This window comes from Oxyura jamaicensis, chromosome 15, assembly GCF_011077185.1.
Source record: "Oxyura jamaicensis isolate SHBP4307 breed ruddy duck chromosome 15, BPBGC_Ojam_1.0, whole genome shotgun sequence".
In the NCBI taxonomy this organism is placed as follows: Eukaryota; Metazoa; Chordata; class Aves; order Anseriformes; family Anatidae; genus Oxyura; species Oxyura jamaicensis.
The window spans coordinates 11,240,340-11,252,047 of record NC_048907.1 but is presented as its reverse complement, the minus strand read 5'-3'; the positions used below and the strand labels follow the sequence as shown (position 1 = coordinate 11,252,047).

The 11,708-nt window shown below is 41.2% G+C and overlaps 1 protein-coding gene and 1 long non-coding RNA gene across 5 annotated transcripts in view; one reads left to right on the top strand and one right to left on the bottom strand.

Annotated features, from left to right (window-relative positions):
* Window positions 1-2,347: 2,347 nt before the first annotated feature.
* LOC118174765 overlaps window positions 2,348-11,708 on the bottom strand; it is a 32,694-nt gene continuing 23,333 nt past the window's right edge. For all 4 annotated transcript variants that reach the window (XM_035340374.1, XM_035340373.1, XM_035340375.1 and 1 more), the window contains 5 exons: window positions 10,591-10,642; window positions 10,388-10,490; window positions 8,967-9,130; window positions 5,550-5,795; window positions 2,348-4,999 (listed from right to left, as the gene is read on the bottom strand). In XM_035340374.1, the coding sequence (XP_035196265.1) occupies window positions 4,268-4,999; window positions 5,550-5,795; window positions 8,967-9,130; window positions 10,388-10,490; window positions 10,591-10,642 (1,297 nt within the window). In that variant the 3' untranslated portion in view covers window positions 2,348-4,267. The remainder of the gene's footprint in view (window positions 5,000-5,549; window positions 5,796-8,966; window positions 9,131-10,387; window positions 10,491-10,590; window positions 10,643-11,708) is intronic.
* The window catches only part of LOC118174767, a 14,098-nt gene continuing 10,486 nt past the window's right edge, over window positions 8,097-11,708 (top strand). The window contains exon 1 of the long non-coding RNA XR_004754769.1: window positions 8,097-8,137. This is a non-coding gene — a long non-coding RNA (uncharacterized LOC118174767). The remainder of the gene's footprint in view (window positions 8,138-11,708) is intronic.

Here is an 11,708-nt window from a genome sequence, read left to right as displayed (position 1 = left end):
TATCTAACATTCTTTCTGCATGATGTTTGGGAGCTGAAATACCACTTACACAATTCCAAGGAATAACTTCTGAAGAAAACTAATTATACTATTTCCCATAGCAATGCTTAATATGCAGAGATTGCTACTAAATCTGCTTTTCAGGTCATCCTTCTTTTCTTCACACTTCACCATTTTGACTTTCAATGAGGTAACTTCACCCTTAAGCTCATTAGTTTCCATAGGAAATGAATTATAAAAAATGCTAAGTGTGCCATATGAGGTTTAACATCAAAGACATTTCTAGACACACCATGAATATATGTTGAAGCTAGATTTGGTCTCTGTTGGGTATTCTTTTCAGTCCTGCTGAGTTTCAGTTGATCGCTTTCGTTAGGTAAGTGTTGGCTTAGGATTTATCTTTTTCCTTGCAATCCAAATTAATCTTCAGTCGTGTAGAATAAGATCTAGTAGCTGACTGCTTGGAATAGTGGAACCCAGTGTGTTTAGTTATGACTCATGTGCCCTTCTTGTGGAGGGGTAAAAAAACAACCTACAGTTAAGAGTAGGATGTTTTATAACCAACTGCTCTTAAAGAAAAGGTAGGTCCCTGAAAGGAAACTTCAGCTCATATTTCTGCTAGCAAGTTATAAATGAATTTTTGTTTTTATTTCCACTGCCACCACCCCCAATCTACATAGTGACAGAAGTTTAGCTGCTACCTAAAGCAACCACAGTGCTCTGCTTTAACCAAAGTCTTGCTGAATGTTGGTCTGTGTCCTCAAGGTTATGCATGAGCTGCATGGTTAGTCTTTCAGTTCTTCCCATTGAGCCTCCATTCTCAACCATTTTAATTGCCTGACAGAAAAACAAACAAACAAACAAAAAAGCCTGGCACAAAGGATTCTTGTCAGCTTGTATCGCTTTAAGCTTTTATTTTGAATCTCTATTTCCAACAATCAAAAAAAAAAAAAAAAAAAAGGAATGCCCACAGTTCTGGTTGGGGGGGGTTGTTTGGTTGTTTTGTTTTGGTTGCTTGTTTGTTTTAATGTTCTATCAATCTACATAACACTGGCTGCAGGGAGTGCCCAGCATGTTACAGGGGTTTTTGTTTGTTTGTTTGTTTTTGGTGTACATTATTCAAATCCAATTTTAGTGGGGGGTGGGGGGAAACAAAACTTTTTGTTAGATCTATAACATTTTAAGACATAATTTCATTCACAATTGAATAGGAAATTTTTTCTTCCTCTTCGGCAAGTGTTTAGCATGCTTCTCCCATTCGCTGCTTAGTTACAGTATGCAAAATAGCACGGTAAAGTGACTGCGTTACCACAAAGGTAAAACTGCATCTCAAGTCCACGAGCTATGAGGTTTTCTATCATTAAGAAGTTGCAGAACATCTCTCAAAAGTAATACAGCTCTTAGGAGGAAACTAAGTGGCACAGTAACATTTCTGTTTAAGATCTAATCCTAGTCAATATTTACAGCTGGAAGCATTAAAGCACTTTATTCCTCCCAGAACTGGGGGGAGGAGGCATGGTGGGAGGAACTTGAAAATAGTTCCTCTTTGCTCTGTGAGGAGGAAAATCTCTTTCCTGTTCTTTGAAGGTACAAAATGCAAGTATCTCTTAAGCAGTGCATTTCAGTGATCTGCCTAAAAATAATAGGAACTTCAAAAGGCAGGTCAAGAATTTAAGCTTAAGTCTCCCATGTGCTGTGCTCCTGGCTGATCAAGGTTGATCAGGAGGGAGCGGGTGGTCTGTGCATGTGCAGTGGGTGCTGGTTTGGCATTAAGCTTTGCTATCTTTCAGGGGTGTAAGGGCTCATCTTTGTATAGTGTAGGATGTCTGCCACCCCTGTTCTGAGAACAAGCAGCGTTGTTGAATAGTGCATATTGTTCAAGAGGAGAGCCTCTCATCATACGCATGTGGTCCTTGCTGATCATGCGGTGTCCAATTTAGTGTCTCAGGTATAACTGGCTATGTATTGCTACAGCAGGCGATGACAGAGGCGCTACTCCGTGATAAAATGAGCAGTATATGAAAGGAAGCCCAAACTCCCACAGAAACCATCCTCTGGCAGCAGTCTTTGCAGGTTTAGAAGTCTGCTCTTTGGTTCCAAAGGCAGGTAGTAAAGAAAGTCCATGTAAACAACCCCCTCGCTACCTAGCTGGGTTACTGAGGAGGAACCAGGATCTAAACCTTTAGTATTTGAGGGATGCAGTGGTTTTTGTGCTCATTTCATTGCAGCAACTGCAGCAGTTGGGCTGCTATACTGGTGTACATCATGAGATGGCCTAGTACTCTGGGGCAAGGCATATACAACTTAGTATTTCAGCAAAATAAACCGTGTCATTACATTGCAGAAATGAATAGTTAAACACTCTTTTATTGAAAAAGCCACTTTTCCCAGCCCTTCACATGTAGGTGTTGTCAGTAACTGAACACAAATACTTTTCCAAAGTAGATTTTAGTAATTCAATCTCCAGAAATGTAATAAGTAACATAGCATTGGCTCTGATTTACAATGTGTATGAATTTAACATGGTGGAAGTTATTAGAGTACTATAGATGTTTAAATATTTTCTTGTCATAAATATATTAACTCTTCCCTTTGATTCATGTAACATTAATTAAAAATAATAATAATTAAAAAAAAAAAAAATTGGAACCAGACTCTTGTGCTTCAAAACTATTCAACAGTCTGGTAATAACAAATGACATTTGTCTGCTGTTCATTTTTGAGTCAACTGCTGAAGGGCATATATGTTTTTGCTTCCACTGCTACTAGATGCAAGCCTGCCTTATGTCTACGTAGAGACATACAGAAAATATTAGGCAAAACCTACAATCTTGTGTTGCATATCTCAGACATAAACAGGTGGCAGATGGAAGCTGTAATAGCAGGTGAAATCATAAATAATTCAGTTAAATATTCCAGGAATCAGACTTAAATGCTTTCACATAGAAGGATTAAGATAACTCGATGCACAGTGTAGCTAATATAGGAGAAGACTTGTATAGGAGATTTCTTTCTGGCACCTGTTTTATGACACACTGTCGCCTTAAAACAGTGTCCTGCGACAGCTGCAAAATACAGCTTTATAGGGATTTCTTTTTATTTATTTAAGAAAGCAAAAACAATTCAAGTGGCAAACTACAGGGGTTGTAGGGGTTCTTTCATTTGAGAAAGAAAAATAATTCTAAGTTGCAGGATTTTCTTAAAAAGACAGGGAAATATCACCAGGAGGCATTAAAATAATGATTGGGTTATTAGAGGTAATAGGACAAGCAGGCTTCCCTTTGGTTCAGTGCTCTATTGAATGCTCTGGATTAGTGATCGGGAGCACAGCTACTTAGTAGTTCATTTTTGAAGAAAATGAGCACTCAAAGTTTGCCACACTTAATTTTCTCTTTTAAGTCTTGCCTGCTAAAGGAAGGGAAATAGTTTCTCTAGTCAATGTGCGTTACCAGTAATAAATAGCTGGTGGATATAGGATCAGAGCAGCTGCAAATATCCAAGTGTTGGATACTGAAGGCTATTCCAAGCGAGTATTTCAGTGTTTTTGTACACATGCTCCTGTTGCCACGAGGAGTCACCTTAAAACATAGTGGACTGAAGTGTTTAAGCCTATGTAGATCTAACAAAAATAAAGCTAGTCAGACTTTCTTAGCTTGTCTGCACTCTAAACAGTTAGGATATGAGATACTCATGGTCTTTAATATTAGAGATGCTAATGCTTGGTAAACTTTGAGCTCGAGTGCAGAAGTTATGAAATGTTTAAAATTGTTTACAAACAGTATGCAGACATGCATGATTGAATTCTTACCCTTGGCTTGGCAAGGCTTGAATTGTACAGGCATACCTACGAGCAGAATTTAACTCATAGCTTCTAACAGAAAGACTCAAGTGGTACCACAGTGACAGAGGACTGATTTACATTTCAGATATAAACCATGATGTAACCGTCTCAGATGACTTTCATGTCTCATTCCAAAAAATATTTTCTGCAGTGTGAAATACCTTTTCAGAGGATGCTTCTTTGAATAAAACACATCAAAATTCCATGCAGAAGAATAGGTTTGTTAATGAGCAAAAGGGAAGATGGCATTTGTGCTGTGGTGTAGTACATGTAGCCATAATCCCAGCGCCAACGGGTGGGAAGCAAAGATCACTCTTAACAAAGTTGTGTCCACGTATGACTGCCATGCTTGGCACCACTTCCATTCAGATCATGTGCCTGCTGCCTCTGTTTTTGTGAACTGGTGGTTCAGTCTTTCTGAGAGCATCATTGGACTGAGGCTTCACATATTGTAGGAGCAGCTAGGGTATCAAAGTTCTGTGAGGTCTCACTCGTATTAGCATCTACTGCCGACAAACTCTGCTGGTCCTTGGAAGGGGCCTTCACCTGACCTTTGTATAAACCAGGAGACTTTGCCCAAAATGGAAGATTTGACATGAACGTGGCAGAACTGTTGCCCTCAGCAGTCAGAACGACGGGCTGTTTGTCTGGCACAGCTGGTGCATACACAGCATTTTGCTCAGAGAGATGATCTCCACATTGGTTAAGATGTTCTGCTAAGACCAGTGGCTGCTGATCATCTCCTTCTTCAGAAATAACAAAAACTGGTTTGTTTTTATCTGTTTCTACCACAAGCTCTTTTGTTTTTGAACCATTGACCAAGTTGATTTTCAGGGCGTTGGAGCTCTCTAGAGTATTTGTGGGGCTTTGGCTGTTAAGTGGCGATACTGCCCCTAGATGTCTTGAAGGATCCAAGGACCTCACACGTTTGCTGTCAGGGGAACCAGCTAAAAATCCAAAGTAAGGGTTCCCAAACCTGGATTTCTTCAAGTTGCAGGAGCTTAGCTTCCGCTGCCTTTGTGCAGACAGAGTGAGGGGGTATGAGGCATTGCTGGCAGATGAATCAGAGTAAACAGTCTCTGAAGCTCCTTCTATCTCAGTGGCAGAAATCACCTTTCTGGTTGGAACACCTTGGGTTCTTGCAGCTGTAGGAAAAGCCTGTACAAAATAATAATAAATTGGTAGACATGCTTTGAAAAGAAACTCTTAAGAAACATTGATCCCAAGGGAACTAAAAGTTAAAATTCCTTCTTAAGGTAGAGGTAATGTACTTTCTTTTGCAAAAACCTATGTTATTACCCTAAAAAAAAAAAAAAAAAAAAAAAAAAAGGATCATCTTCTGTTAACTTTGTAACAGGTGCTGTTGGTTTGCTGATAACCATCAGTGAGACCTAGATATTCCTCCCACACCTATAACCTTCTTGTTATGCAATAGTAATATGTCAAAATTAACGTAAGGTATAACCATGAAAAAGGGAATATGTCAGAAAACTCAGTGTAGCTTTTTAGCACTTCAGGAAAGCCTGAATAAATTACAGTATGGTCAGGCAAAAAGTTTCCCATACACCCAGCAAGATGGGCTGAAAAGTGCCATGCGTTTGCAGGTTGGAGAGGCAAAGCAGTAGGCCAAGAAGAAAACATGGCCCATCAGCAAGCAGATAGGGCACAAAACCTGACCACCCCATACTGCTCTCCTAGCAAGACTTACACTGTTGTCAACCAGCTTTGTGAAGGGACTATTGGTGGTCCAGCTACACCATTTTTTCTGTAACTGTGGTAATGGAGCCAGGAAGTCATGGAAAGTGCGGGCACTCCACGTGCGTTGTCTGGGGTAATTATTTTCCATCTGAATGTTCCCCTTCTCAACAGTGTCTGCTCCTGCAGCCATTGGATTAGACGTCAGCCAGTCAGATACAGAGGCTGGGCTTGTGACACTTCTTTTTAGGTTTTTGTCCTGGAAATAGTAAGTAAAGATCATTTACAAAACCTGTTGTCAAAAGGTTTTAAAAACACTTTAAAAACAGGCCTTTAGTGAGAGTGATATCTTCAGTGGCTCTTTTCCCAGGACAAGACAGGAATACAATTTCTACTCATTTCTCTTCCAGCATGCTGTCTGGAATTCACTGGCCACACTGGACAGCAGTTTTACTTTGTTTCTTCAGTTTCTGGTTTTACACTGAACTGGGAAATTTCAGTTATATAAGAAACAAAATTCTACCACTAACTGCACATATCAAATACCTAGAGCTTCATTACACTGAAGATATCTGACAGATTACAGTACTACATTTCACAGTGCAAAACATAATTCTTCCACTCTGCTAGCCTCTTGGTAGGCTCCAGATGTGTTTTGTCAAACTAAACTCCAAGGGGGGGATGAGGCCCACTGGAAGAAATCCAGAAGCAAGCAACAAGAGACTCAGAAGTCTGAAAAATGCATGATTCAGGAGGAAAGACTAAATTAAGTGGTGCTCTTCAGTCTGAGTTAGGGAAGAATTAAGAGAATACAAAGAATTAAAACAAAGGGAAAGGCAGTAATCTGTTCTTGATGTCTGTGGTGAGTGGAACAAGAGACGTAAGGCCCAGAGAAGAGCCAATTTCACATAAGAAATGTTTTTTCAGGTGGAAAACATGTTTTAGCAGGAGAATAAGATGTCTAGACAGGTGTAAAATTGGCATCATCAGGAGCAGAGCACATGAAACCATTCTCACCAGCTCTGCATATGAGCAGAATTGCTCTGTTGAATTCACCTGTTGTTCATATAAGCCTCCTGTTCCACAACTCTATATGTATTTTTAATTTTCAGCTGTTTTAATGTGACTGTCATGAGAAGAATTCAACATCCACATTCCCAGAGTTTATGCAGTCCTTAAAGAGGCTCTGAAATAAATCCCACCATGTCCTGGATTTTAAAATCCTGAGAGACCAAAAGCTTGTCATTTGTTGTTTCTGATAAACAGAATCTCCTAAGTTTCTACAAATCAAAGAAACTATTCAGTTACAATGTCATATTGGAAAAGGATGGGCAGAGACAAGAAATGAGCTTCTCTGTAGGAAGCTGGCAGAGGGTGTATTCAGGCTCTGGCTAAATTTGTATCAATATTGAGCTCTTAGTCTCAGATTTGATTAAAGTAAGAAATTTTATTTATACATTTATAATCCAGCTGTCTTCTCCTCAGAAGCCTTTTCAGGCTGTCTAAGGGTTTATTATTTTGATGGTTTTGAGACAGATGTACTGGGAGCAACTGTCGAGATGAATAATGTATTTTCTAGATTTCTGAAAATATTTTATTAAAAAAAAAAAAAAGTGATTCTTAAACGTCCATGATGGTACTGTTAGTCTTTACTCAAACCTGTTCATCTGCATCTTGTCTGAATAGAAGTAACAGGTCATAGGCGTAAATTAGCCAAAGGCTGAGTGATGACTTAAACCAAAAGGGACTTAGAAATCCATGACCCTCCTAGGGACACTGTGTTCCTCAGAAGCCACCTGAAAGACACTGGTTCCTCTTGCATCATCAGCCCTGTCCTCCATTTCCTCACACTAGTCCCCAAAACAAAAAGGTATGGTTGCTGTCTCAGATATTACCTTCTGACAGGGGACTGATTTCATCAAATGGATCTTAAAAGCTAAAAAGCAAAAGCCAATTTATGACTGGTGCCTGCCTAGCAGAGCTGAGGATCACTCTTACTGAGAGGCATAGAACCAAGAGGCCACCATTCCTCAGTAAAAAGATTTTTTTTTAAATATAATGAAAACTCTTTGCCATGTGCTTTGTCTAGATGAGCATTTTGGGTGGGATGAATCTGAAGACATTATTTACTGTGCTATACAGGCTCGGCATTTCACCAGTCTTTTCACATGCAGATTACTTCTTAGGCCCTGCCAAGAGAGCAGCTAGGCCCCAGCAGGTAACTCATCCTACTCGCCCAGTGCTGGCCCTCAAACACTTTGTACCTACCCTCTGCAGGGCTCAGAGACAAAAATCAGGAGCTGGATGACCAGATTCATCATACACCTTAGAATACACATCTGGAAATGTAACTATGAACATAAATAATCTTTATGTCTAACCCAACACTTAAGTGCAGGTGTGCAAATCACCTGCTGGGTTCAATTTCCACCCCAATCAGAGAGGATAGTTTTCAGCTATGCAGCTATGCTGAAAAAGCCAGTGCTTTTTTAAAGGTGGCCATTCACTCTCCTTGTTTTTTGTTTTGTTTTGTTTTGTTTTTTTTCTTCCTTCTCCACTAGGTTTTACTAAGAAGGAGCAACATCCTGAGATAATATTGTGGTAAATCAATTTAATTCTTTGCATTATGTTCAGTTAGAGATGCTGTAATGCTATATTTTATGTGTGCATATAGACATACATCCTCTGCTGGCTTGCTTGCAGAAGGCATGGTGCAAAAGAAATGTTTTGCTTTAAGTGTGTTCTTCATTCTGACTAAAGTAGGAGAAAGAGGTAGGGAAATGGGTTTTCTCTCTGTCTAGAAACTGTATTTGTAAATGGCTGCCACCAGGTGAAGCTCTCTCCACTGGAAAGAAGGAGCAAGGAGCACTGGGGTTCAAGGTTGTCTGATATGGGTACCAAAACAGTTCATGTGCCCTACTCCTCAGAAGGCAATGTGCTTGGGCAAGGGAAGGTACTCATTTTTTTTTTTTGCGTGTGTGTGTGTGTGTGTGAATCAGTGTTGTTGACTGTAGGGGAAGCTTTATAGTGTGAGTTGCACTAATGTAGGAAGATTCTGACCAGCCTGAACCCCTGGATAATATACTAATCAAGTGTGGGGATACTGACTGATTTTTTCCCCATAAACTGACAGTATTGTATGGACTGGTCCTACAGCCCGCTGGAATACCATTGCATTGTTACCTATAAGATCCAAGGTAGACTTCTGAATTTGATCCTATCTAAGCTGGGAAGATGCTGGCTTGAGGGATCACAGCCCACATAAATTCAAAGCAGCGCAGCCTGATGGTCAGGAGTATTGCCTGGTTAGATCACTACCATTCCTGCAAGCTAGGCAAGAAGTGTTAAGTGAAGGGATATGACAAGTGCTTTTCAAGAAGGACATCCTGTGGCTTGCTGGGCTTCTAGAGATGCCCAAGAGCATTTCTACCTGTATTCTGTAGGTGGTAAAGCTCAGCCCACTAGCTCCAGGTCCAGCAGAAATAATAAACACTTCATCGCTTCCTGTCTCAGTAGTCACTGCGGAGGTGGAAGAGGGCACATCTGGGTCAGTATCCTGAGGAGACCGTTCTATGCTGCCTTCACAGGAAGTGACTGAGGAAAAGAAAATCCATAAAGACTGCTTGGGAGGGTCCAAAACATCTGTTCCCAACTCATCCATTATAATCCCTCCTCCCTCACCTTTTCTTCTCCCCAGATAAACTAGACCCACGTCTGACTGTTGCACCAGTCAGAATAAAACACAAGCCAACAGTTCACTCTCTTGAAACTGTAAGGCTTTAAAAACAAAACAAAAGGTGCTGGGGGAGGGGAAGAAAGAAACACCCTTGGACCTGTCTAAAAAAGCCAGACCCAAACTGAAACCCCCCATACTAAATACATAAGGTTTTTCTGCAGATCAGAAACTTGCAGAATTTTTTAACTCATTCTTCATTCCTATTAATAGTGAGCTTTGATTTTTGTCACAAGTGCTTACAAATCCTTTTTGCTTGAGCCCTGGTGACGCTGCTCCCTCAGGCAGCCATATGTTCCAGGCATTGCCATAGGTGTATGTGCATGTTTGCATCCCCAAGGTCTGTACTTTAGGTTCAGACAAGGAGAGCTCTGGCTTCTGGTCATAACCTTCTTAATGACTTTTGGCAGAACAGAATTAACTTTTTAGGAAGGTATCCATATGAGAGATGTGTATAAAAGTCGATGGTTTATGGGGAAACTGATGGTGTGTGGCAGTGCACTGTGAAGTGGCTCCTTGTTGGCCTTCGACCAAAAGGTGCACTGACAGGATTCATGTGTTGTGACTCAAGATTTCAACAAGTGACAATATCTGCAGCTTGGCTGGAGGACTCCCTGTTTTGTTCTGGAAACACAAATGTCATCTAAAGCAGTCTCATCTATAATGCCCTGCAGAAAAATTTAGCTCCAGGAGTCAAAGTTGTTCAAAGCCAATGTAAGCACTGTAAAACTCATCCTTATCCAGACAAGGATAGATGCAGGGCAGATGAAAGTCTTCCACAATTTGTGGATGATTATAAGCTCTGGTTGTGGCAGCCTGAAGCAGGCACGTTAGTGTTGTTAACTCAGTGTCTCTGCAGTGCTCTGTGCTATGACAGCTTCTACTAGCTGTGTCCCGGAGCTGTGCCTGTGTGTGCTCCTTGCCAGGGGAATTACCCTACCAGTGGGGGGGGGGGAGCAGCAAGGGATATTCCCACAACAAAGCCTTTCTGCTGTGAAGTGGCACTCCAGCTGTGCCTGGGCGAGACAGGGAGGAGGATGGCAAGGAAGAAATGGTCTGATTAGCAGGCCAAGGCCTGCGGGTGCCCTGACCCACCCCTGCCGGTGCGCTGCGCTTACCCGCCTGCTCCCGGCTGACAGAGTGGTTGTTGTTTTCATTCTCCCGACTTGGCACCACGAGCTGGAGCTCATTGATATCAACGGCGGAGTTCTGGATCCCGTTCTACAACTCAGAACATGCCCCAGTAAACATCGTCAGATAAACAGTGCAACAGCCAATATGAAAGAGAGAAACAGAAATTGCTGAAGCCATTAGCACTAACCTCCTGATCACTGCATGCGTTGGATGAGCTCCTTTTGGGGCACGTTCTCTGCCTGAAAAGGAGAGACAGCAACAACAACAACAAGCCCACAAGTGAGTTAAACCCAGAGAAGGGAAGCTGTCAGCTGTGCTTGTCCTGCAAGGGTGGCCTAGCAGGTTATGAGCTGTCCGGCCTACAGGAGCATCCAAAACACTTGCCAAGGCTCAAGGCCTGTAGGCCGGGGGAAAAACTGATATGCTCATGTAGTGGAAAGTCAGCTGAAGAAGAGAAGGATCTGTCTTCTTCCCATGATCACCACAAAACAGAGAGCGGAACAGAGTTCCGACCTCTTAAAGTCCTACCAGCCTTCCCCCCACAAGCTGTTCTTTCATGTCAGTAACTAAATAGCAAAACCAAAATCCTTCCTTTGGTCTGAGCAGTGACATTGTTCTTATCCTGTTATACAGAGTATTTCATCTGTGTAGTCTGTATTGCATGCTGGATTATATTTAGCAAGCAGAGAACATCAAATGTTCATCTGTATGGCCATTTTATTAATGGAAACTGCTATGGCAGATGGTTACCAGCTAAATGTGCCTGTTGGGATGAAGGGAAACAAAATCACATTCTTAACAATTTTTTTTTTTTTTTTTAAGTTTTACTAAATCTGACATTCTAAAACATCTAGTGTTATTTACATTTTGGATGAGTAAGATGTAAACATGTCATGAAGAAAGGCTGAACATGATCATGACTGAAGCAAGTATATTTTATTTTGGTGTACAGCAGTTCTTTATGGGACAGTGCAGAAACACACAGGAGTGTTAATATATGATGTGACCTGTGTTACTATTTTTCCCTACTAGCTATGCTGTTGGCTGGCATATTTCCTCTTGCTGGCTTCCATACAACGTTTGTGGTGGTGTCTTTTAAATGATGTGCCGAAGTCAAGATTTCAATTTCTCAGGCACCATTTCATTATTGCTTCTCTAAGACTTGAGGACTCAGATGACACCTGATGAGTCTGGCCAGGAGTCAGCATGTGCTCCATGTCAGGCATAAGGTTTCATTCCTTCACCATATCATTGGAACTCTTCAAAAATGCTTATTGAGAGGAAAAAAAAAAGGGGGGGGGGGGG